At 38.3% G+C, this 27,569-nt stretch overlaps 1 protein-coding gene across 6 annotated transcripts in view; it reads right to left on the bottom strand.

The window, feature by feature from the left end:
- The window catches only part of ATP11C (ATPase phospholipid transporting 11C), a 170,275-nt gene that overhangs the window by 88,126 nt on the left and 54,580 nt on the right, over window positions 1–27,569 (bottom strand). For all 6 annotated transcript variants that reach the window (XM_027533066.1, XM_027533065.1, XM_027533063.1 and 3 more), the window contains 2 exons: window positions 7,246–7,365; window positions 945–1,034 (listed from right to left, as the gene is read on the bottom strand). In XM_027533066.1, the coding sequence (XP_027388867.1) occupies window positions 945–1,034; window positions 7,246–7,365 (210 nt within the window). The remainder of the gene's footprint in view (window positions 1–944; window positions 1,035–7,245; window positions 7,366–27,569) is intronic.

Raw genomic sequence — 27,569 nt, 5'->3', positions numbered from 1 at the left:
TAGAAAAGGCAATCTTGATCTTTACTGTACCTGCTAAAATCTTTGTTATCTGGACCACTGCCTGGCACACAGGTGCTTGCTGAACTGAACTGAAGTGTGCTGCATGCCAAGTGGAATGATTGTGTGCATAATCTTCTACACAGTTTATTTATTCTATGCTGTTCTATAAGACATCTCACCATTGATCTAGAGGAGCTCCGCCTCAAATGTCCCATCATTCATGACTGAAATTGGTTCTTCCCCATATCACAACCCAGACTGGTTTTAACTTGCAGGGCTAAATTGAATTATAGTACTATTTACTCAAAGTGGATAAACAGAAGCACTTAAGATCAGCAAGGCATTTGAGCAATTTTATTGGGATGTTTTTGCTTTGCTTTAAAACAATGAAATGAGAAAAAAAATACCTTTAATGTAGTAAAATTTTCAAAGGGTAATTCTGGCAAGGGAAAGATTTTAATAGCTTATAGACTGAAAGATGGAAAATGAAATTTAAAATGTCTAAAATTTAAAACACAAAACATTAGTAGGAACACTGAGAAGCAAACCAATGTACAAGGATTTCATCCTTAAAGTAAATAAATGAGGAAAATCAAAACTGGTAATCAAGAAGATAAGTGATAAATTTTCAATTAAACTGAAACAGGTGCTTAACAAAGTGAAACTTATTAACTTGAACTATTTTCAATTTTCATACATACCACTATATATAAAAGTACACAATGCATGTTTGTCTAAGATGAACAAAGATATGAAATCCATGAAAGTTTAAAAAAAGTAACAAAGTCTCAAATATAAAATTGAGTACAGCTTAAAATATATTAGTACTTTAAAAAGTGTTATTATAATAAGCCATGAACAACTTTTTAATCACAGGGCATTTCAAGGTTAGAAATGGACTGAAAATCTGCTTGAAGAAATGAAGTTTCTAATGGAGCTCTTACCTGTATAAGAAAAATTATAAGAAAATAAAAATTTGCAATTCTTCTAAACTGTTCAAACAGATTCTTTGGGAGGAAATTCCAAAGTGTATACTATATGGGAGGGAAAAAAAAAGATTATTAGAAAGGAAACTTGAAAAAGATTCCAGATTATCACAATACTTTGAAAGCATGTTAAAACCCAAACCTCACAGACAAATAAGTGTGTGCTTAGACGTATAGCATAAAACACTCTGCAAGAGTCAGGTTTTCACTTGGAGCATTCTAACTGGGCCATCTGTCCTTCAGCTTTGCTTTCCCTGGCCCAATCTAAATTAGGTTCCCTGTTATCTGCTCTCATATCACCCTATACTTCCCTGGGATCACGCGTTTCAGTGAATAATTATATGTGTGCATATTTTAATTAAAGTCTCTCCCTCAAGAGGCACTGAGATCTAAAAGGGAAGACTATTCATCTAGTCTTTTTATTATTTTTCTCCAACTCCTAGCACAGTGCCTAACATAAAGTAGACACTCAATAAATTAGTTGGATGAATGAATGAACTAATTAAATTAATTTTTCTGGCTGTGCTAAGCTTTGGAAAGTTTATCATCATCACAGATAAAATTCTGTCCCTATCACTGTTTCCCACCTCCATGACAGCCTTGGTATACATATAACCTTAGATCATAGACAGCTTACATTTTAATCAACAACATACCAACCTTGTACTTTGATAACAGGTAGTGGGTAAAGGTTTCAATGCTAAATTGTACACGGGCAGGAGGAGAAAACTCTTGGGCCAGCTGTCAAATCACAAAGACTTTCTCACTGGTACGTTAAGCTCAAGGACCAGGGCATTTTAAAATCATCCAAAGTTGGATTTTCTAGATGTCTTAATAAAGACCAGAAACCAGAAAGAAAAAAATGTTTCTTAACCTAAAGATCTAAGTTTATACTTGCACGGTCTCCGTTTGTGAGAAAATATTTATTAGGTAAGGTGACCGAAAAAGCCAAAGTTGCAGAGCATGATACAATAGATGGGGCTTTACTACTAACCTCCCTTTAAAAGGTGTATAGGCCCAAGGTTCAGGGAAACCCAAGAATAGAAAGATGAATGGAGGCAAATATATTCAGTGAAGCAACTGCATTACAACCAACAGCCCACCTAGAAGGTTCTTCTCCCAGGGTTCATAGAAGTGCCTCAGGGAAGCCCATTCAACTTGTGTATGGATGTGTATCACTTAGGAGAAGAGAGTCCACAGTTTTCAGATTCCCAAGGCAGCTTGTGACCAAAAAGAAAAGGGATCAAAACCACAGGTCCAGTCACTCTGAAGCTGCCCTAGTTCAGATGAGCACTTAACTCCCGATGACTGAAGGTCAGTTTTCTAAAACAACAAACTAAACTCCAACAGGCTAACAGCTGAGCTTCTGGCTTGTTGACCTTCTGTTCCTTAAGTAAAGGGTTTTAAATTAAACAAACAAACATTGGGACTGTGAGAGTCCTCTGTGGGGTGTGAACATGTCGAAGGGAACATTTTTGTTGTTGTTTCTAGGCCCCCACTGTGTCCCTCTGTTTTAACTTCCTAAATGAACTGCTTCCTTGAGGAACTCTGGTCAGTCTCTTGATAGGCAACTATTACTACATGCCCTCTTCTTTCCTATATCAGATCATGAACTACTAAGAGGTCAGAGAACATATAAACATAAGCTCCCTTCCCTTCCATGCCTAGAACAGTGTTCAGCATGTAGAAGGTATACAAGAAATGTTGACCTAAACTTGTGTTTTGGCCATTTCCTCCACTGCTCTAACTAAAAAGTAAATTAAGCTTCTTGTCTCTGTTATAATACAAATGCAATATAGCATACATTATTTCAATGCAGACTAAGAGAAGCCTACTTTTAAATAGTGTTCTAATTAAAACTGAAATGAAATGAAAGCTGCATATACCAAGTTATTCAAATTGACTTGTTTACCTAAAATGTGAACTCTCAGACTTAGTTGCCACAAACCAAAAATAATGTTAACTCACAGGAAGAAAATGTTTAGAGCATTTGTTTCATACATGATGTTGAAAATGGACATTTTTTGGGTCAAAAGTCAGTTCTTGCTCAGAGAAGTCAGTAAGTGGATCTTCTATACTATCTTAACATGCAAGCCTAAACTAAAAAAGCAACCCTGACATCTAGAACACGTTTTAAAAGTTTCTTGGTGGCTCAGACGGTAAAGCGTCTGCACGCAATGAGGGAGGCCTGGGTTTAATCCCTGGGTCAGGAAGATCCCCTGGAGAAGGAAATGGCAACCCACTCCAGTGCCCTCGCCTGGAAAATCCCACAGGCAGAGGAGCCTGGTAGGCTACAGTCCATGGGGTCTCAAAGAGTCGGACAAGACTGAGAGACTTCACTTTCATTTTCTTCAAAAGTTTCTTCAGAAAAATGCCAACTTCCCAAGTATGTGCAATGCATTTTCATTTTCCCTAGAGTGAATTAAACAACTGGTACACAACTGTGGCCTTTGACTGAAACAACTGTGGGTCCCCACCCTCACACACCTATCATCTAATTTAATTTGAAATCAAAACCTTGTAACTTTGATAAATAACTTTCCTAATTTAAAGTAGAGAGTATGAAGGGAATCTCAGTTTTGAGAGTCTATTAAACTGAAAATTTTAAACAAAAGGAAACTTTAGAACACTACTTGTTTTTACCCAAAGTCCAAAATTTTCCAATTTAGCCTTTAAAATGCTGATGGGAAAGCTAAAGCTCCAAATAACTTGTTCTAATATTTCTGTGTATCATGAGAAAAGGGATACCAGCTAAAATGAAGTAGTTAATTATGTAAAGTGGCAAAATCAACAACCAGTTGTGAAGGAGCACTGACTTTTCTTACTACCGGCATTTGAATGTGATGTAACAAAAATAACTGTACTTGAAGATTAGTTGTAAATAAGCAAAGCTCTAGGTTGAATAACTGTTCACTTTGCTAAATGACTGTACCATGTGATTATCAACTCTCCTTGATGTAGGCAGTAAATCCAATTTTGAGCATCACAGCAGCCTTCTTTCATTTTCATTACCAATGTTAAGCAGAACTTTCTGCTTTTTCAAAGTATCACTCTTTCTACCATAAATTCAGAATGGCAAAAGGAGTTACCAAGACAGTACTACATTAGGATTTAGTAACTTTAGCTTAAAAGGCACCTTCAGGGAGTTTGATAAAATGCAAAGACATGTCTAAGAAATTCTACTGATGCTTTTGATTTTTAAAATGAGAGAAAATGCTAGTGTAATTTTAGTCTTGAAACTTTAATACATTCTTTCACATAGGAGAAGTTAAGTTTAAGCTTGGGCATAGCTTCAAAGAGTTAGGAGGAGCTCCCTGATTCTTATCCCACTGAAGGGCCTTCAAGATGAGGCTCAGAAGTTTTAAATGAAAAAAAAAAAAAAAAGTAGAATAGAGAAAAATGATGGAACCTAAGATCTTAAAGATCTAGTTTCTTTTGCTGCAGAAGGGGATTTCCAAGTTTTGTACCAGTTACAAAATTCTAGTGATTCCCAAAGGTCCCTGCTCAGTGCACTAAAATAGGAAGGCCAAAGAGAACAAGTTTTTCTAAACAAAGTATTTGTGCATCCCAAAAGAAGAAAAGGATGCTAATTTTATGTTAATAAAACTTAAATTTTTATCAAAGTGTTATTTTCAGTGTTCCTGTATTAACAGGACTTATTCCCAGTGATATTACATTACTGATGGCATCTGTAAACAAACAAAAGGCAGCCAACTGAGAAAGTTATTTTTATTATCGAATGGTTTAGAAAGGAAATCAACACTTGCTACAAATGTTGTACATTTCTTCAATTAAAAGTGTTGTACATTTCTTCAATTAAAAGATTCTGGTGCAAATACCATCATCAGCCAAAGGGCAATGTGAGGAAGAGAAAGTCAAATTATGGAACATTTTTCTCTCCAAACTGGACCTGAAGGCTTCTTTTTAGCATATTTGAAACACAGGAGACTGAGGAAATCAGTACTACTGCTCAGGACTGCAGTAATAATAATAATCACAAAAATATAAATAACAATAGCAGTTACCATCTACTGAATTGTTATTGCATGCCAAGCACAGTGCTTCAATGGTTTCTGTGAATTACTTTATCCGCATCACAATCCTGTGAGATAAGTAGTTAATAGCCCCATTTTACTGATAAGAAAATGGGGACATAGGAAGGTTATATAACTTTAACTTCAAACACAGATCTCCTGTTTATAAGGGTGAAGCTCTTTACCAATACACTATATGCTGTTCCCTTATAACTATTTATTGTACTAAAATTTCATTCTTTTTGTGAAGTCAGTATACTGTCCATTCCTTTTTTTCTGCTCTATAGCTATTACGAAAAACAGATCAGTTAATAAGCAGTTAACTAGACAAACTGTAAAAATAAAATATCTACAAAGAAAAAGATGTGTTAGTCTATCAATGTAGACGCATTCACTACTGTGGTTTCTAAAACACATACATACATACTGTATATGCAAATATGTTTAGAACCAGTTTGTATTTGCCCATGAATTCCTTATTATTTAAAAAACATCCTATTGCATTGTTTTGACTACTGGCAAAACTAAAGTTAAAATATGAAAAATATTCTATGAAACACAAAAACAGTTGAGAATTAACTGAGTTTTATATGTCCCTTTAATATGCAAAAATACATGGTATATTACAACAAGTAGATTTTCACTAGCTCAGTGAAAAGTCGCTTGACTATCAGTGTGTCACTTTATCATTTTCCACATTAAGCAGTATGGGAAAAAATAATTCCCTAAAAGTAAAGGAGAGAAAACTGAGGGAGGAGCCCGAATAGCACACTGATATGAAAACAGCTCTTTATTCAGAGCCACTATATCTTATAAAGCAGTTCTGTTCCTGGCTTATCACTAACTTTGCTTCATGACCATGACTAACTTAAGTTCTCTGGGTTTGCTTTCTCCATCTGTAAAGTCGGAGTTGAACAAGAGGATCTCTTAGGATGTTTCAGTTCTATATTAAGTCCATGATTCTGAGCCAAAGGACTACTACTGACTGTTTTCTTGAATACTAAGGGTGAGTCACAATTTTCGGTGAAAGAACTATTCACTATCTTGGGCACAGGTACAGAAACTTCTAGCTGACAATAAATTTCTGCCACAAGGTTAAAGATTAACAGGAAACAGACATTTAAACTCAGAGTGTTCTATAGTCCAATGGATCTGCTCATTAGGTAACACAGTTTTCAATCATTCTGTCCATATTTTACATGCTACTCTCCCAGCTAAGTACAATCTATCTGCATTATATCACTACCCAAACAGAAATCACATGTTTGAAAATTAAAATGTTACATTTGCAAAGGAAGGGTATAACTTTGTGTTTCAGATCCTCAGTGTCTGTCAACATGCAATGAACCAATATTCACCAACATTTGAGGTCTACCTTATCATGCTGCATGAAGAAGCGAGGAAAATTATCAAGATCTGTGCCATACTAGAAGACACAGCAGTCTCTAGATGGTGCCAGCAATCTAGCACCTAGCACCTAACCTCCTCAGTCAAGGGGAAAGATTAGCAAACTAATACTTGTAGATTGATGACTACTGGGTACTGAGTTATAAATAATGCTTTCTTGTATGGAACATAAGCTCCATTTCACTAATGAGGACATTCAGACTGAGAGATTAATTTGCCCAAAGTCACACAGCTAGTAAATGATCAGACCAGGATTTAAACAGGTCTTCAGGCCACTTCTTTTAGCATTACACAATGCTAAATAAAGTAAGATGATTATTCAAATGGTAACACAGTCATGGTGATTGAACCCTTAACTGTTCAAGCAGTGCACAGAACAGAATGTACCCTTTAGGACCCAGGAGTGTACTTGAGAAGCTCTGCAATGGAACAGAAAGAGATACAAATGTCACTCTAAGATAACACCCTCTGGAAGAATGTAAATTATTTACAACCCAGTCCATCCACACAAGGGCAATTCAGGAAGCTTTGGGCAAGTAAATAATTCCACTTTTAGCACACTTTAAGGCTTAAAGTCATACATATAATCAACAGGCATGGTGAATCATAATGGAGAGCAAGGAAACACTCTTTCAGCTATAATGAGACAAAGTGATGCTTTTAAAGAAACTTTTGGTGGAGTAACTTCTACAGTTGGTCTATGATTGGTACAAACGCACATTCAGGAATGCATATATAAATGTCTCAGCTTACAGCATAAATAAAAATAAGTATTATTTGGCTTACTATATGAACATCTATTGAGTTAAACAACTTACCTTAGATGAGATTATTCTATTATCACAAAATTTTTGTGCAATGTATGCTTCAGTTTCTGAAACTGGATGATTGCCAACAAATACTGTGCGCGTACCAACTCGCTTCTCTTCTCCAGCACACTGACCAAGAGAAAGAGGAAAACAGATCAGTTTTTCATCACATTTCTCCATGCTTCTACCGAACACAGAATTCTTATCTAAGTGTCTAAGCATCTTTGGCTATTGTCTAGAGAGAGAATAGTAGGGAGAGTAGAAACCTTGTTAGGAAATTCAAACTCCACTGTTAGTAAAAGTTTTGTTTAGGCCAACTGCTCTGAGGCCAGCATTGCAATTCTAAATGTTTAAATTGAAGTATCCTACAGAAAGAGTATTTTTCCTGCCAAGCATTTTCTTTCATCTACAGGATCTAACCATCACTGTCACAGCAAACACTAATTTAGAAAAGGTCAGATTGGGAATATTTAATTTATTACACAAGAAGCGTTGAAGACAACCTTGTAAATTTCATTATCAGACAGCAGAAAGCAGAATGCAAAATTCTTATAAACTGAAAATAATTGCTTCACAGGAATATAGAATGGCTACCTCTATTAATGGAGTGATCAACTATTTCTAGAAAGAAAAGTTGCAATTCTTCGGCTTTTCAAGGAAAGATATTCTTTTGTGATCTCTCAGAACTTATTGCCAAAAAGTCCCATTTCACACAATATAACTCTAATGCCCATTCTGTATTTTTAAAAAGTAGATTCACTGAATCTAGAAGCTACAAGATTCAGGTCCATTTTTACCTCACAGTTTTATTTCATTGAGGCTTCACTCTGTTTTCTCATCTTAAATCAGGATAATATACTTCCTTATATAAATCTAGAATAGTTCTCTTTTTGAAGTTTTTTAATTAATCTATTTAATTGGAGGATAACTACTTTACAATATCGTGATGGGTTTTGCCATACATCAACCAACATGAATCAGCCACAGGTGCACATATGTCCCCCCATCCTGAACCCTCCTCCTACCTCCCTCCCCACCCTATCCCTCTGGGTTGTCCCAGAGTACTGGGTTTGGGTGCCCTGCTTCATGTATTGAATTTGTACCGGTCATCTATTTTACATATAGTAACGTACGTGTTTCAATGCTATTCTCTCAAATCATCCCACCCTCGCCTTCTCCCAGAGTCTGCAGGTCTGTACTTTATATCTGTGTCTGTTTTGCTGCCCTGCATATAGGATCGTCATTACCATGTTTCTAAATGGAATAGTCTCTTGTGATGGCACTGTTTTAACATGTTTGAGACAACCATTTATTTAAGTCAAAGGAAGTATGATAGAAACCAATATCCACTTCTTTATTTCCTTATTTTTTTAAAAAAGAAGCATTAATTCCACAACCTAAAATGTTTTAAAGTATATAGCCACAAAGATTTATGTTCAGTAATCTATTTAAAGGTCAAAAATATAACTCTCTACCCCTGAAATAATCATTTTAAGCAAGACTACTTAGAGGTTGCAAAGTTCTCCAAATGTCTATGTTTTGGTGTATTCCAGTCTGAATTTCTGTACCTCAAACAGATAGAGGGAAAATAATTTTTCTGATTGAAAAAAAAATTACCCTAAAATATGGTAAGACCTCTTGCTTCACCATTTTCATTTGAAGTTTATTAAGTAATTATCTAGTGGGGTCTGGCCTCCAAAATCGATAGGGAATCACTGGAAAAGTAACTGAGATAAATTGAAGTAGGAGAGATTTAGGCTGTATATAAATGATAACTACTGGAAGTACACCCTGGTATGGGCAGTATTCTTGCCTGGAGAATCCCAGGGACGGGGGAGCCTGGTGGGCTGCCGACTATGGCGTCACACAGAGTCGGACACGACTGAAGCGACTTAGCAGCTTAGCAGCAGCATGGGCTAAAAGGGAGCTTGTGGGAATTCAATCTACGGCAATCTGGAAAAAGTCACAAAGTCATCAATGCTCTACAATTGCTATTCACCCGCCTGCCCCAAGACAGGGCATTAGAACAACTGACTGTACAAGGTCCTTCGCATGCTAAGGGTCAGTGATTAACACGTAAATTTTCAAACAGCTCCTGGAAACCAGTAAACAATATCTTTACCTGAATGGTAACTATATACATTTTGATTTAGGGACTGACTTTATTTGCAACTGTAATATACAGGGTCTGAACACAGAAGAGCACTACATTTCCCATAATATCCATTTTGCAAAAAGTAAATTCACCTTTTTAAAGGTATAGTTTACTCTGTTCCCCTCCCCTAGCTTTCTGTTGCAAGTTACAGTCCCACTGTAGTCTCTACAACAGACCAGAAATTGTCAAGTCCATACACACAATACAATTTAAATTCTTTCATTTAATAGTCACATGGCTATCTAGTTTTTCACACAAGAAGTGGCTATAGAGCAAGAACCACCTTTCATGCCAGTTCTCAGATCATTCAACAAATGAAAAGGGGGAAGAGGAAAGAGGTAGACCAGTGAAGCGGGATGTTTCCTGCACTGCCACTACGGATTGTTTTCCTCAGTTAACAGTAGCCACAGATTAACCTAAAACCAAACTGAAGTAGCACTATCCCAATTCTGAATTGTCTTCGACTTTCTTCTGTGGCAGATAACTTTCCAAAGTACAACAGGAAGGTACAAGCATAAAGCAATTTTTCAGGCATGTGATATTTTTATGAATTTTATGAATGCTATGCAAATAGCATTTATAGTTTTACTAAGAGCTTTCCTCATACTTCACCTCTGATTTCTTTCAAGTGACCTCTATCTCCATTAAATAGGAGAAAATGGATTGAAATTGCTGTGCAGGTTTGGGGAGGGAGAGAGGGGGTGGGAGATCCAGACAATGACCATTGTTAGATGAGGAAATAGGAGCCTGAGAAAAGTTGTAGAATGTATGCTCCTGAGGATTTTTCAAAAAAGGGCAAAGTCTCCTCAGGTCTGGCAGGTTGGAGTTTGGAGCTGCCTGAGGACTGGGTCTGGGGTGGGGTGAAATAGATGACTTTTCCATGTTTGTCAACCTAAAAATCTGATGAACCCGCAATTTCTGGTAGAATTTGTTTCAACTCTGTAATGTTGCTTGGTTCACATAAAAATGGCAAAACTGACTATATGTGTAAATTCATTGTAATTTTCCACTTCTGCCAATGTAGTGTTAAAGCAGTGGTTTTAGCTCCTGTAATTTTGAATAATGTAGGTGCCTTAGCCAAGGGAGAGAAACTCTAAATAGGAATTATAAAAAAAAATCCTGTTTGGATGGCACACAATGTAGTCTAGAGTGGGAGTGTATGATTCCTGCCACTTCGTAATGAATTTTAATTCATTAGGAGTCCATCCTGTGTTGAAGTGCTTCCCATGCAAATGTCCTTAGGAATGGCATTTATTAAAATTGAAATGAGTTGGCACCAATTCTATTTTAATGACATATCATACACACTACAATTAAAAGAGTGGAAAATATTTAAAAGTATATTTATAGTATATGAATTAACACAGAAGTTAATTTAATTTTCTTATTCATGCTAAAAATCACCCTTTTGTACTCCTGAATTATAAACTAAATCCTGTTTTTAAAAAAAAACAAAAAACAAAAAAACTCCAATAATTTATTCAAGACATAGTCTCTCAATAAACATCAGAGTAGGGCTTTCCTGATGGTCCAGTGGTTGAGAAACTGCCTGCCAATGCAGGGCACACAGGTTTGATTCCTGGTCCATGAAGATCCCACATTCTGCAGAGCAACTAGGCCCATGAACCATAACTACTGAGCCCACACATCTCAACTACTTAACTCTAACCCTAGAGCCTGTGCTCTGCAACAAGAGAAGCCACTGCAATGAGAAGCCCACGCACTGCAACTAGAGAGGAGCCTCCCCTCACCACAACTAGAGAAAAGTCCATGCAGAGCAAAAAATAAAATAGATAAATAAATCTTAAAAAACAACAACAACAAAAACCGAGAGTAAAAAGGTACTGTTATTCAACTAGTACAATCTTAAAATCCTATGCCTTTGCTAGTCATAAACAAAAAAAAGCTGCTGGAAGTATAATTTGTTTCTTGATTGTCTCTAGACCAGTGACTCAATAAGAACTGAGGGAAAACAGAGAACTCAAGACTGTCATCATGAAAGCTAGCACAGTTTCTAAAACACAGCTCACCTCTCCATCCATTCCACATATTGGCAGACTTGAATTTATCCCTTAATCATAGATCAGTGGTTCTTAAGTCTGGCCACACATTGGCTTTAAACATAATACCAATGGCTGGGTTTTTTTATTTAATTTTTCTAGAAGCTCCCCAAGTGACAGTTCTAATTTGCAGTCAGGACTGAGAATTACTGCTACAGAACCTCACTCTTTGAATTAATGACTGACCTTCATGAACACCCTACAAGTTTTTAGTACACCAGGCATAATGCTATACTTCTAAAGCAATCAAAATAATTTAAATAATTAGCTTTTCAAAAGACAAAAAATGCAAATAACCATCAAGTAGTAACCCTTCCAAACATTTTAAGCTGCTCACAAAATGAGATTCTTCGTCAATACTCATCTACTACCCATCGATCATTCAGATCACTGATAATGAAAATTACAGGCCCTGAAAACATGCAAAGCTACTCGGGTTATCAGCAAATAATCAATAATGTAATCTCCAACAATCACAGCACTACTTTTATTGATCATCAAACTGCTCTCTGTGAGTTACTAAAGCAAGAGGACAGCTTTCCTTATCGGTGGGTTCCACATCTGTGGATTCCAGCAACATCAGACTGAAAATATTTCACGAGTGGGGGAAGATCCAGAAATTCCAAAAAGCAAAACTTGAATTTGTCACGCACCTAAAAACTATTTACATAGCATTTACATTGTACTAGGTATTGTAAATAATCTAGAGATGATTTAAATTATATGGGAGACATATGTAGCTTACATGCAAATACTATGCCATTTTACAGGACTCAAGCATCTGAGGGTCCTGAAATCAATCCCCTGCAGACATTGAAGGACTACTATATTTACTCTAAACTGAACAAAAAATCCTTATTAATAATCTGAACACTTGGCAATAATTTTAAACTATTCTCCACATTCCACCCCCAAAGCTATTTTTTTTCTCTGAAGCTCTAGTGTTTTTGAACAGTATAATCAGTCTTTAAAAGGCCAAATTCATGAAAGACAGAGCATTTCATAAAAATTTCAGCATTTCTATACTAAAGTTGGAAAAGTGAAAGTGAAAGTCGCTCAGTAGTGTCTGACTCTTTGTGACCCCATGGACTGAATAGTTCATGGAATTCTCCAGGACAGAATACTGGATGTGGGTGGCCTTTCCCTTCTCCAAGGGATCTTCCCAACCCAGGAGTCAAACCCAAGTCTCCCAGACTGCAGACCGATTCTTTACCAGCTGAGCCACAAGGGAAGTCAAGAATACTGGAGTGGGTAGCCTATCCCTTCTCCAGGGGATCTTCCCAACCCGGGAATTGAACAGGGGTCTCCTGCATTGCAGGCGGATTTTTTTTTTACCAGCTGAGCTATGAGGGAAGCCCACTAAGGGCAGAAGTTCTGCATAAGGTTAGAAGCACTCCAGTGCCAGGCAACATTTCCGGCGTATTAAGCTTCCTGGTTAAGATTTCTACAGTGGTCATATTGCTAAGGCTTCTAAGCCCATCCCATTATAACAAGCCAAGAATAGCCTTCATGCCTAATTTACAGTCATAACTCTAAAACGAGTCTTAAAAATTGCACTTTTCTGATTTTGCTTTTCCTGCATCTTCTTAAGTGATGAAGCTGTCTCTCCTTTGTTAGAGGAAGTGAAGCAAGATTGAGCCAGAGCATTTTGTCTTCTTGCCTTTAAAGCTTAATTATGGTTATATTAATCAATACTCTCAAACACCTGAGCAAAACACAAGTGAATATCCAAAGTACATCCCTAGGTGTGCAGGTAATCTCTAGGCAGGCATTACCCAATGGCAGCACATTTAATTGAATAGAAACTCCTATAGGAAAATGATATTAAGCGCCACAAAAACACTTCAATCAGCAAGTACAAAGCTTAGGAAAAAGCAGTGACCGTGAGGACTTGGGTTTGGAAGCTCAGGGTAAAGCTTTCATTATCTAAATGTGATCCACTGAGCACTTTAATTTCACCGGGAACAATTAATTCTAAGTGTTCCCTCTGTGATCCTCTTCCCCACCATGCCTCACCCCAAGGACCTCAGTGCTACAGAAATGGGGCTCTGAAGAAGAAATGCAGCAAGTTTCTCACAGGGTAGCTATTAGAGTCGACAGACTGAAAGTGCTATAAGCCTTTAGTGATTCACGAGTCTAACAGGAATTTTTTTAAAAATAATTCAGAGATTCTTCCATTTATAGAAGGTAACCTGAGACAAAATTCAAGCTGGGGCTTAGGAACTCCACTTTTTTTGGTAACAGCATCTCTCCTAAGGCAAACTTAACTCGAGATGAACTGGACACATCTACAAGGCCTCAGAAGTGACTTTTCATTTTCACTACACATATCTACACACCACCATGCATTCCCAATACTTAACCAGATGTTACTAATCAACAGGGAGGTACACAACTTCTAAGGATTGGAGAAACAGTAAGGCTGACAGACATGCCAGCCACACATTTACCATCACCCTCAGGAAATGGGTAAAAATACACAGGCAAATAGAAAGCAAGTCTAAAGAAGGCCCCAGGACCTCAAAGCCCAACCAGGCTGAAAGGGAACAGAATAAAATATAGATCACAAACCTCAGAGGCAGGAGAGGAAGGTGGGACCCTCTGCATACCAACACCCAGAAATTTGCTAACACAATGGCAGGTAAGTCACAGAGAGAACACTGCAAATTATCACACTACTTGTACCAACCCCTGTGATTTTTGTAAAGTTTCCCAGAATTTGGGAAGATGGCCAATTGGGGCTGGCAAGTTTGTGTACATCTGAAGGAGGTACTAGAAGACTTGGTTTGTTCCTTTAAGACTTTGAAGGGGTGCTCTGGTGGCCTGGCCTCTATTATCAGGTCATTTGACATCTTTTTTGTTACTTTTATCTGAAGTCTTGATTTGCCTTTGTAACTTTTGATTTTAAAGCATCATTACTTTAAAATATTAGTATTTTACACTACACAGCATTTTCTCCTCATCTTGTAAGTTCTTTTCTAACCCATGCCTGGTTAGACCAATGTAACCAATGGACCAATGTAAGAAGTGAGGCTAAAAATCAAACTTCTAAGGAAAATTCAACTGAACTTTTAGTTCTAAGCAGATATATAGTATAAAAGGAAGAGATATAACCTAGGTATTCACGGTGATACAAGAAGTCCCCCAACTGTAAGAGAGTATTGGTCATAGTGTACACTGAAGTGTCAAAAAATGCATACCAAAATAAATATAATACTCAAGCAGATGGTTTTTGTAGCAAAATCCCTTAGAGCTGGAAGATTTTCTACTTTGCATTTAATTTTTTTCCCTTTGGCCCTGCAGCATACAGGATCTTAGTTCCCCACCCAGGGATGAAACCTGTGTCCCCTGCAGTGGAAGCGTGGAGTCTTAACCACTGGGCCACCAGGGAATTCCTTTCCCCACTTTTTAAACATCTCGTAGGAAAATTTTATCTCAGAAGCAAACAGTAATATGTAACAACGGCAAGGGAAAGACCCACTGGCTATTAGGGTGAAAAATACAAGAGACAAATTCTCAGCCAAAAGTCTTTCTAGGTCACCAGAGAAGAATTCTTATCACAGCATAAGAAGAGATAAACTTTGGCTAGAACAAAAAACATATTGCAAAAGAGGTGTCTGATGTCCTGAACAGAGTTTTATCTCCCATTTTAGTAACAGATTGTTATTATAAAAGTGATAATAAGTTTCCTAGAAAGGTCTAGCAGTTCAAATATATGCTGGAGCATGTCCACTGAAACCAACGAGTACATTCCTCTCCCCAACCCTGGGGCATTGTTAAATATCACACACAAAGCAAACTAGCTAGAAAAAAATGTCCAAGTTATAATTAGTTTAAATATCACATCCAGGCTATAGCTTTAAAAAAAAAAAATCTCCAACAAAAGAGGTAGGTAAAAAACAAGTTTCCATTGTGGAGCATCACCGAGTTGAATAACCAAAGAAAACAAAGTGGGAGGGGCCTTATACAAGGTCACCACTTCTTCAGTGACCATTTTCTACCCTTCCATTCAAGGACATCGTGGCCCACTTCTTGGCTCAAATTACAATATCCTAAAGAAAAATCTGTTCTTGAAAAAGGCATCCTCCCTAGAGGTGAAGGCTTTTACAGGAGAAGCAGTAAAGTGTGATACCTGGGAAAAACCGAGCTTTAATTTAACAGTTAAAAAAAAAGGTAATGAAACTTAAATGACTGCCTATAGTAGCATTAACAAAACACCCAGAGATCACTTTAAAGGACTTGAAAGGCTATCCAGGTGAAAAAAGGATGGTGCTTGCTGATATTATCCAATTATGTGAATATTAAAGCTCTAGGAACTGCTAGCACAGAACCAGGCAATGGTCTCACACAATTCAAGTATATGTATTTGATTTAAAGCAAGGAAGTTTCTGGCTCTACAGAAGAGGCATACCCAATTCTGATGCTACTCTTATTCAAGAAGGCAGGTTGAGTTACGGTCTATTGACCGAGAGCAAGCTCCTGGTGTTGAAAACACCATTCATGAAGAGGACCAGAGTGGGCCAGGGAGGCTGACAAATGTTGTATCTAGAAGCATGGGAGGGCCACTCAAAAAGACCCCTGAGGCTGCTGTCCACAACACAGACCATTAGTCCTTTGAAACAGATCATCTGACACCATGGGAGTACAATTAAGAATTTATTTTTCTGTTTGTTGGCAAAGCACATGGTCATTTGGGAACTGTACTAGAATTATTTGGCTCCCTAGGTGGCTCAGTGGTAAAGAATCCACTTGCCAATGCAGGAGATGTAGGTTCGACCCTTGGGTTGGGAAGATGCCCCTGAAGGAAATGGCAAAGCCGCTCGAGTACTCTTGCCCGGAAAATTCCATGGACAGAGGAGCCTGGAGGGCTACAGTTCATGGGGCCACCAAGAGTCTGATGCAACTGAGCACGCACCCCACCCATGTACACACATACCCAGACACTGGAACACACACACTGGAATTATTTACATTGTCTCTAAATTTCACTTCTCTTCCAAGGTTTTGGATTAGTAACTGGTGTACAGTATAAACACTGGGTGCTGCTATAAACATAACAGGTGATCTATTTGTAATTATTCTTAAAACATGCTGAAAAGAGACATTAAAAATCAGCAATATGTTTGAAGTATAATGTATAACCTTCAGAGTACTGAAGCACAGAAAGAAGAACATATACAATATCTATTAGTTATTGTGTGTAGTAACATTGATTTGGTTTGCAAAATTTTAATATTTGGCCTTTTGGTACTGCCAAGTAGGAATGCCACACAAGGATGGATTACCAAGAACATTAGAAAACTCCATTCAATGTTTCACAAACTGCATTACATGGAATAAGTTAAGAATGAGGTTCCTTCCAGAAGGTGGAAAGTTACTCCTGTAACCCCTCCTCCTGGCTGTTCACAACAAATATTTACACAATAAACGCTTTAAAAAGTCTTATAGTAAAGAAGCCTCTATCTTTGTGTCAGTCAGCACTTCCCATAGGGGCAGAGTTCCCATCCCCCAAGGAAGATCCAATGACACTGGATTCTGTAAAACATGGTTTGGGCAATGCTACTCTAGTGTATTTGTTACCTCATCATGATCAGCTATACTGGCAAAGTATCCAAAGGTATAAGGCGAGATAATTGCTGAATTTGTGACAACTTCACCCGTGATCCCAGGTGTGTGCTTTTGCTTCTAAGGCTTAATTATGAGAAGCAAGAAACCAGGAGATCTTAGTTTTAATTGCCTTCTACCACAGACTGATGTGTTTGTGTCTCAGGGGAAGTCCTAGAATAGGTTTCTTTAGTGGTAACTTGGGGAGAGCTTGACTAAATAATCTGATCTGAAAGGCTGCAGGGGAATTGGAAGTCAAACCTTTCTAGCAATAAAATTTGAAATGTGGTTTTGGTTGCTGTATTATTCACCACTTGTTTCAGCCTGGACCAAAAATCCAAAAACAAACAAACAAAAAAACCAACTGTTGAAGGGAGTGGGAGAGATGACCTGTTAGAGGATAAAGAATAATATATAAGCCAATATACATGAGAAGATAATGTATATAAGCCAATATACATGAGAAGATAATGTATATAAGCCAATATACATGAGAAGATAATGTATTCAGGATGAAATTTATTTGTAGGCTTCAAAGTAGACAAGAAAGGAGAAATAAAAGAAACATTATGAAAAATTACAAACATCAGGGCAAAGCTTCAGGGTGCTAATTTCAGTACACTAGAAGGTACATTGGCTCTTTGGGGCTCTAAGGATACTCATTTAAAGCACCACAGTGCCAATTTATTTAATGGTAACATTTAGATGTGAAAAAATGAATGCCTTCTCAAATGTACCTGTTACCGAAGAGAATCACTTTCCTCTGATAAAATGGAATGAAATTTATGTCCTGGCACCCAAGGTACAAACCACTTCACGTTAAAACAGGTTAGGATTAACTGCGATAAGTGCAATCTAAAAAAATAATGAACCACTTAGAATTACAAGTTTTACTTGTACAAAAGGATTTTGCTATAAAATGAAACACATGCACACAGATTTAAAACCACTTGAAAGAATTTTTATTAAACCAGACACATTCTAAATGTATGACTTCCTAAAAACAAACACTACTCACACCAAAGGTCACACACACCTCTAAACCAGTTTTTTTTCCTTGATTTTTTACCAGATAGGACAAATAATAGTTTGAAATTCTATTCAAATGTATGATTGAAAATAGCAATGGGATATTTCCAAAACACACATAGGGGGTATCTAGAACAATTATAAGAATTTACAGCCAACATTAAAAGTACCTGGCAAGCTTTGAACAGGAAAAATGCTTTGAGCTAAATCATGAAACAGCACAGCAGTCACAGCATTAAGCGACTGAGTGAGTGGAACACAAGCAGATTAGTCATGACCAGTACTGGATAATTAAATGTTCGCAAAGACTCCATTCTCCTGATTGTGATGAATTTCACTCTAATTCACGTTTTCATTAAAAGCATGTGTGTATGCAAATATGTTAATATATTTGAGCTCATTCTTACTCTGTGAACTCAGATATGATATAAAACTTTCTAAATGTTGACAATCAGAAAATAATTACAGCATTAGTTAAGGGCAGAAAAATGGCAGAACCTGAAAGAATGGAGGTGGCCCTCAAAGGCTGGCAATTAAAGTGTATTTGCAAAAAAATGCAAATATTAACTAAGCATTATTAATGAGAGCCAATTTATGGTGGACTGATGACTATGAATGGGTAGGAATAATCTGAGTATTCCAACATATTATGCTTACAGCCCTATTCTGTTTTGAGCCATGAGCTACAGTTCTGTCCCAGACTAAAAGCAAGCAGGTACATCTACTCTCTGGGAAGAAGAGCTAAGCTTAAAATAAATGAGCAACAAAGGAAAATGAAAAGTAAAAGGGGACAAGTACAAATGTGTCAGGCCAAAAGAAAATTAGCTGTGATGAGAGCATTCTGCTATAAGACAGCATGCGGCTTCCTCATCATTCTCAGTATGCAAAGTCGCTTCAGTTATGTCTGACCTTTTGAGACCCCATGGACTGTAACCCACCAGGCTCCTCTGTCCATGGGATTCTCCAGGCAAGAATACTGGAGTGGGTTGTCATATCCTTCTCCAGGGGATCTTCCGGACCCAGGGATCAAATCTGCATTCCATGCGTTTCCTGCATTGACAGGCAGATTCTTTACCACTGTGCCACCTGGGAAGCTCCCATACTGCTCTTGATCTTAAGACATCTCCAAAGAAGAGCTTTTAAGCAACGCGTATATTTAAAAGGAAGACATTTGTTTAAATGTCAGATTAGTCCTTTAGACTTCATCTTCTATCTTAAAAACAGAGGTAAGAGGAAAAGATGGGATTCTCCTAATACTTGCAAACCTTTCTTAGAAGGCAATGTACCAGAGTAACACTGGACATAGATTTTATGGATTTAGAATCCAATTCAGTCCAGTGTACCTTTGAGCCTCACTACAATTTTTCATAATGTTGAGTAACAAAATGATGAAGTATCAAAGAATGAGATATTCACTGCAAATAAGGGGCAGTTCATTCATGCATTTAAAAGATAAAGTGCTTCTTGAATGGCTAGAGTTTAAAACAGATATGGAAAATAAAGAGTGTTGAGAATGTAAAGAAAATGGAATCTCCATAGTGGTAGGAATGTAAAATACCTCAGCATTGGTGGAAAACATTTTGATGGTTTATCAGAAAACTAAGCAAGTAATTACCATATGAGTCAGCAATTTTATTCCTACTTATACATCCAAAAGAACTGGAAGCTGGGGTTCAAACAAAAACTTGTGTATTAATATTCAGAGCAGCATTATTAACATAGCCAAAAGGAGGAAACAACCCAAATGTCCACAAAATGGAATACTGTGGAACATTATTCAGCCATAAAAAAGTGAAGTACTAATACATGCTACAACATGGGAAAACCTATAACAAAACATTCTGTTAAATGAGAAGCTAGATACAAAAGGTCACATATTATAGAATTTCATTTATATTAAATATTCAGAATAGGTAAATCTATTAAACAGAAAGGGGATGATGGTTCCCAGGAGCTGGGGAGGAAGTGGAGACAGGGAGTAACTACTTAATGGGTATAGAGCTTCCCTTGGAGTGATGAAAGTGTTATGGACCACGACAGAGTTGATAGTTTCACAACATGTGAATGTACTGAATTCCACTGATTGATTCACTTTAACATGGTTAATTTTATGCAATGTAAAGTTCATCTCAAAAAAAAAGTTAACACACTTGCCTTAAAACAGGTCACAAGGCTTGATATGGTTGATGCATGCATTCAACTAGTATTTATTAAGTCCTTACTGTGTGCAAGACACTGGAGATAGGGTGATAAGTAAACAGAAACAGTCCTTGCCTTCGTGGAGCTGAGAGTGTAGTAGGAGACAAGACACTGATCAAATATGTATCAAATCAGCTAAGTGCCAAGAATGACAACTGCAGACTATTCTGAGAGCTGACCCAGCCATGACCACACAACAACCACATACAACACAAACCTGATCATATTGTTTCTCTAATCCTTGCTTTAATAAGTCTCCCACTGACATTAAAACTGAAAACTAAAATCCTTCTTCTGACCTGCAAGGTCTTGCACAGAATCAGGTCTCTCCTCCCTGTTCACTCTGGTCTTCTTTCCAACCCTTGTGAGCTCCACGCACCTTCTTGCCCCAGGGCTTCTACTCTATAGCTTCCCTCCACTAGAATACTCCTCCCTCTCCAGTTTATCTTCTGGTAACCATCTTTCAGATCTCTCAACTGTCACTTCCTCACTAAAGCCTTCCCTGATAGCAACTCAAATAAAGAGAGACCAATGACCTGTTCTCCAAAATCCGTGTCTGCTACATGCTAGGTAGCTTCAGTCATATCTGACTCTGTGTGACCCCACAGACGGCAGCCCACCAGGGTCCTCCAGCCACAGGATTCTCCAGGCAAGAATACTGGAGTGGGTTGCCATTTCCTTCGGGAATTTACAATAAGCAAAGCAAAAAGAAAATCTCAATTCAACTTTTCAAAAAGTTATTAACTCCAAGATTCCCCCAAACTCTACTCAAACATTCTTGTCAACAGTTACCCAAAGAAATCTTTTATGAATTGCTTGACTTTGCATAAAGCGCATTTTTGAACCTTCTGCTTAGTTTCAGTAAAAACAAGACAGTTACTGTGACAATAAGAACTTTGTATAGTCCACTGACACTAACTCGTTAAACATAATTTAATGCAACTGGCTATTGTGATGCCTTAACTGATTTACATATACTTCAGACCATTTTATCCTGAGCAGCATTCAGATTAATCATTTCCAGTTGATTAAATAGTTGATTATAAATGGTGGTTATGGTCATTTCTATTAAATAAAAAAGTCAAGCATCAGTCCAGGAATATAATCCTCAATATACTATTTTGTTTCTGTGAAGAAAATCAAATTAGATTTACATTACTTTGACTTCCATGAACACAACCTGCCACAGTGTACAAGGACAAGTTGACAAGGTTTTCAGGAAAAGCTATCACCCAGCTGGTGTGCAATATGGAAAGAGGCTAGGACCAGGGCAAACACAATTCAAATCATCCAGTCACACACTGTTATCTTTTAAGTCTATCTCATTTAATAATCATAAGCTGGGACAAGGTATTTTTGTAGCATGGATTTCTCTGCAAGCAGAGAGGAGCAATTTCAATGACCTATAGAAAGTTCCACACAAAAAAGACTGTGCTAGGGAATTCCCTGGGGGTCCAGTGGTTAGGACTCAGTGCTTTCACTGCTGTGGCTGGGGTTTCAATCCCTGGTTGGGGAACTAAGATCCTGCAAGCCATGCAGTGCAACCAAAAAACACTCTGCTAAAGCTGTCAAAGGACATTTAAACAATATAACATTATCCCTGTGCTTTTTGGAAGTGAAAATAAGTTGCATTTTTGAAATAACATCTTAATGATTAACAGACATTATTTGTATACACATTTGACATAACAATTAGTAATGATGCTTGCACACAAATGAGTAAAACAACAGCATGCAATCAGCACTACTATTTCTTGGATCATAACTTCCAGTCTTAAAGAGCACTATTGGGAAATCAACACAAAATGGAAATACCCAACTCCATGCAGTTTTCACCCATATTGCTAAATGTTTAAAAGTCCAAAATGCCAGTTCAAGACTTATGACTAATCCCTACTAAGATCATGTAGTTGCTTGGGCACAGTTATTCTAGATAGAGTTTCAGACTAGTGCACGTCCAAGCCTTGGGTGATTCTGGCCTCCTTCTAATCCAGAATATGATCCAAATCATTTAAAAATCTACTGGGTATGTCACATGTGGCATGCTCCAAAGCTAGAATCTGGATATAATGACAAGAAAACTTACTTTCTTTTCAGTTTTATGCTGTGCTTGATTTCAAGGCTTCTCTATCGTAACCTGACCTAGTCTACCCATTCTAACTGCATTTTCCACTAGCAGTCCCCTGCCAGAAGGCTCTGCTCTCAGCAAACTGGTCTCCCTCCTCATTTTCTAAGTATCCCAGTTTATTTCTAACTGCTGTTCTCCTGGACTGGAATTACCTACATAAATCTCCTTGAAAAGTTAACTGAAGGTTCAACTAGTGATCTACAAGATCCTATAACATAAGAAGAGCTGTAGATACATAAAATTTACAGACCTTTACAAATTAATTTACTTTCCCCTCAAGGCGATTCGGAGAAGGCAATGGCACCCCACTCCAGTACTCTTGCCTGGAAAATCCCATGGATGGAGGAGCCTGGTAGGCTGTAGTCCGTGGGGTCGCTAAGAGTCAGACACGACTGAGAGACTTCACTTTCACTTTTCACTTTTATGCACTGGAGAAGGAAATGGCAATCCACTCCAGTGTTCTTGCCTGGAGAATCCCAGGGACGGCAGAGCCTGGCGGGCTGCTGTCTATGGGGTCGCACAGAGTAGGACATGACTGAAGCGACTTAGCAGCAGCAGCAGAGCATGTACACACTCAAGCAAGTGTATGTCATAAGAAGATGAAGAATTCTCTAGATGGATGGATGGAGTGGCAGAACGTATATGGACAAACAGATATGGCACACTCACTTGATTAAACCAGCATGGCTCCAAAATCAGAGTATTGTCTACAGCCATTTGAGATCACCAAGGATCATTAAGTGATGACCTGAGATGAGAATAATTTGATCAAGGCTAGTAGCTCACAGTTTAACTGTCTTGTAAATATCTTCTAATGGGTATATTTTTAATACTCAATCAAGAGGCATTCTGCCATTTGCTATTCTAATGGCCTTCTTTCAGAGAGCCTGGCAATTACCAGGTTGTTTCAAAGGGATCACACAAGATATAGTGAGGAAGAGAAGTGTACCAGCTCAGTACGTCGGTTCTGGAGCCAGATGTCTGGGTTTAAATCCTGGTTCTGCCACTTACTACACCTAAGAGATCTTGGCCGATTTCCTTAACGGTACTGTGTCTGTTTCCCTATGTGTATAAATGAGGATGATATCAATGACTTAGAAGGCAGTTGTGAGACATTGCCTTGATACAGTAAGTGCTGAAAAAATGTCAGTTGCTTTTATACAGCACAGTGAAATAGCTAATTTCTTTGCTGCCATTATCTAGTTGCTTCCAACCCAGATTTTTAAAAAATGTGTAAAAAAACGCAACCTTAATGCAAATAATTGAAATACATCTGTAGGGTTATTACCCTGAAACACAGTGCCACAAATAAAGTCTATGTGAACATTTTCTTGACTAGAATAAAAACAGAAAGATACAATCTCGTGAAACTGAAAAGGAGAGAAAGGAAGCACGCCTGCAAAACCCTAATGATCATGAGCATTTCTTTAAATGAACTACTGTTCAGATTTCCTACTAACTACTGATCAGGGCTTCCCTGGTGGCTCAGTTGGTAAAGAATCTACCTGCAATACGGGAGACCTGGGTTTGATCCCTGGGTTGGGAAGATCCCTTGGAGGAGGGCATGGCAACCCACTCCAGTTTCTTTCCTGGAGAATCCCCATGGACAGAGGAGCCTGGAGGGCTGCAGTCCATGGGGTCGCAAACAGTCAGACATGACTGAGTGACTATGCACACAGCACTGACTAGATACTATCTAATCAGTACATGAGCATAAGACAGAATAGTTCACTGTGACTTTACTCAGGACTTCAACATATTTCATTCAAAATAACTTGCAAAAAAGAATCTAAAGTCAACTTCAGATGGGTTCTCAAAGGTTACAGCACCCTAACTTGATTAAACGAGCCTGACTCAACTTCAGGGTTGGAATTTGGGGAGTCTCAGCAAGTGGAGGCTCTGGGTTAGGCACTAGGTGGGAGGCAGAAATAGCTACCACGTGAAACCACATGGATGCAACTATGAGAAGGCACTGGCTCAGCTCTGCCACATGTGCAATGCTGAAGAGGCCAGAACCCAGAGGGAGGGGTAAGCATACACAAAGGCAGGCAGAACCCTAACTAAAGGGGACAAGCGGCTCTGGACAGAGAGAAGGTAGCAGGTTTAGATCTGGAGATAGAGGGTCTCTACCTTATCAATCATGCTTATGCTTGCCAAATATTGTCCCATTTGTTTTTCATATGATCGAAATGATTTGTTTTAGGAATAATTGAAGTTTAAGAAAGAAACTCCCTCAGCAAAAGTTGACCACTATAGAGTTTGCTAAGACTGTTCTCTGACAATCTCCTCATGTAAATTTCATTATGAATCTTTCGATTTTAATGTGATTCTCCAGAAGAAAGTTTGCCTACACATTTATACTTAAAGGTTTATAGGAAAGGGCCACACATTTGATTGACCTTAAGAAATAGTAACTCTTGCAAAAACACAGATAACCTCTAGCTATTAACTGGTATATAACAAACTGGAGTAAGATTTGCTAAGGGTTTCCATTTTACTAATGTCCATTCATGGCCTCCCAGGTGGCTTAGTGTTACAGAATCTGCCTGCCAGTGCAGGAGGCATGGATCAATCCCTGGGTCGGGAAGATTCCCTGAAGGAGGGCATGGCTACCCACTCCAGTATTCTTGCCTGGGGAACCCCCATGGACAAAGGAGCCTGGCGGCCTACAGTCCATGGGGTCACAAAGAGTCAGACATGACTGAGCAACTGAACAACAACAAATTTGCTTCCAATATACTAAACACTTGATTTCCTTCTTAAATAATCCACTCACCCAACTCCAGACCCCTACAAAAAAAAAAAAAAAAAAATCCTAACAGCTAAATTGTAAGATTTTGTAGTGTCAGTGGCTATAAATCTCAGTAATAATCACCTCTGGACTGGGCTTAGTAGACTGGAGTCTGATTATCAAGATTAAAGAGCTAACCAAAACTGGCTTTGTAAATGTTTAAGTAAGGTTGGGTTGAGCAACTGTCTGTGGTATAATGCAATCCACCATATCACTTCTAAGATTTACTTTTTGCCACCTTTTTTCATTATAAATAAATAGATATATTTATTTAGGTGAATAAACACCTAACCACCCAGTTACTATTGTGAAAGTAGAAATTGGGTTCTGATGGTGACCATAAAATACAATGAAGAAATTCCTTCATTCACGCCTGGGAATAAACATTTAAAAATTTTTAAAGAGTACTATGTGAGCTGACTCACATGTTAAGAAACTTTAATGTGATAATCATTTCTCAATGTATGCATGCATGCATGTGTGTGTACTCAGTCGTGTCTGACTCTTTGCGACCCCATGGACTGTAGCCTGCCAGGCTCTTCTATGCATGGAATTTCCCAGGGAAGAATACTGGAACTGGTTGCCATCTCCTTCTCCATTCTCAATGCATACATATATCAAATCATTATGCTGTACACTTTAAACTTACACAATGTTGTATGTTAATTATACCTTGATATTGTTGAAAAAGCCCCAAAATAGAAAAAAAAAAAAAAAACAGATAAGTATATTGTAACTAAGGATTTAGGCTGCACTTCTAAAACAACATGCTCATTGTTATAGCTTCTATTTTGCACAATGTTGAGTCACATTAGTTAAAATAAACTTTGTAGTTTGGCGTGGGAAGCACATAACCTACAACTCTAGTCAGGTTCAGACCCAGACAGCATTTGAAGAGGGAAAGAATTGGTGGGAGCAATTTCCAGGTATATCTGTGACACCCTGAACTACTCTTTTTCAGCAGATTTTAAAAAAAGGGGGGGGGGAAGGGGGCCCCAAATCTAATCACTTCCACCCATGACTCTCATCCAACTTCCTTACTTTATCCTGATCCTCATACTGCTCTATGCTTCTTTCACCACCCCACATTCACGATACCAGTTCCCCTTCCCTCTCTTGCTCCTAACTCAATGGTTAAACTCTGCCCTGCAAAATCTGCCATCCTCATTAACCAAACTCTCTACATCCTTAACATCAAAAAATGTTCCCTACAAATACTTGCCTTCCCTAAGCCTTGAAAATGAAAGTCGCTCAGTCATGTCCGACTCTTTGCGACCCCATGGACTATACAGTACATGGAATTCTCCAGGCCAGAATACTGGACTGGGTAGCTGTTCCCTTCTCCAGGGGATCTTCCCAACCCAGGGATTGAACCCAGGTCTCCCTCAATGCAGGCGGATTCTTTACCAGCTGAACCACAAGGGAAGCCCTAAGCCTTAGCTCTTTTCTGATGATTCTTCCCCAGAGAGGTGAGGGGTCGGTCTCCTCTTGCCTCTCCACTGCTTGTGCAGTCCATGAATCCAATCTCCCGAAAAGCGTGTCCTCCTTTTGGGGTCAAACGATCTACAGATACAAGCTTTTACCCCCTCCTCCTCATGGACAGCATGTCTCCTGGACATTTCCCCTTACTCATTTGTGTCACTGGAGGCCTTTCCATCCCATCTCCTACCATCATTCTGTGAAATTTTAATGTCTGTGTGACAACTAACTCCATAGTCCTGTTTCATAATTTTTGGACATCATTATCTCAAGTGACCATTACTAACCTTCATCATTTCTACCAAATAGCTCTCTGGTCACTTATTGACATCAACAGCAGACTTTGAAATTTAGCTTTAAGTCCCATGCCCTATGTTTCCTCTTACCATTGCACTTAGAAATACCATCATCCATACAGACAACTCATCCAGAAACCTACCTACACTGTCAAGTCTCAGAACTCTTTTGCTCTAAGGATCTTCACCTTTGCTCTACTTTAGCCAACTGCTCTAGGCTGACAGACTGGGATTTATTAATATCACCTACTGCTTCATCTCTGACATCTCGAAGGAAAAAGCACGCTCTTAGTCTTTTAGCTCTTTCACTTCCACCATAGCTCTTTAAAACCTCTGGTCTCTTGATCCCACCTTCAGTTTCTCAAATTCCTTACCTTCACTTTTTCTATAAAGTGTTCACTCGTAGAACCTATTTCTCACCAGCTCCGTCAACTTCTTCCCAACTAGGCTTTCCACAATAGACCTACATTAAGTCCTAATTCCGGGACCAGTCTCAGAGATCACTGTCTTTATTCCTGCATGAACAAAGCTAAGAACAGTTTTGTTAAAAATCACACTAATGTGAAGTTCATGGCATTACAAAATCTTCAGT

This window comes from Bos indicus x Bos taurus, chromosome X, assembly GCF_003369695.1.
Source record: "Bos indicus x Bos taurus breed Angus x Brahman F1 hybrid chromosome X, Bos_hybrid_MaternalHap_v2.0, whole genome shotgun sequence".
Taxonomy (NCBI): domain Eukaryota; kingdom Metazoa; phylum Chordata; class Mammalia; order Artiodactyla; family Bovidae; genus Bos; species Bos indicus x Bos taurus.
The sequence above is the reverse complement of the archived record's forward strand: the minus strand, read 5'-3'. Positions and strand labels throughout refer to the sequence as shown.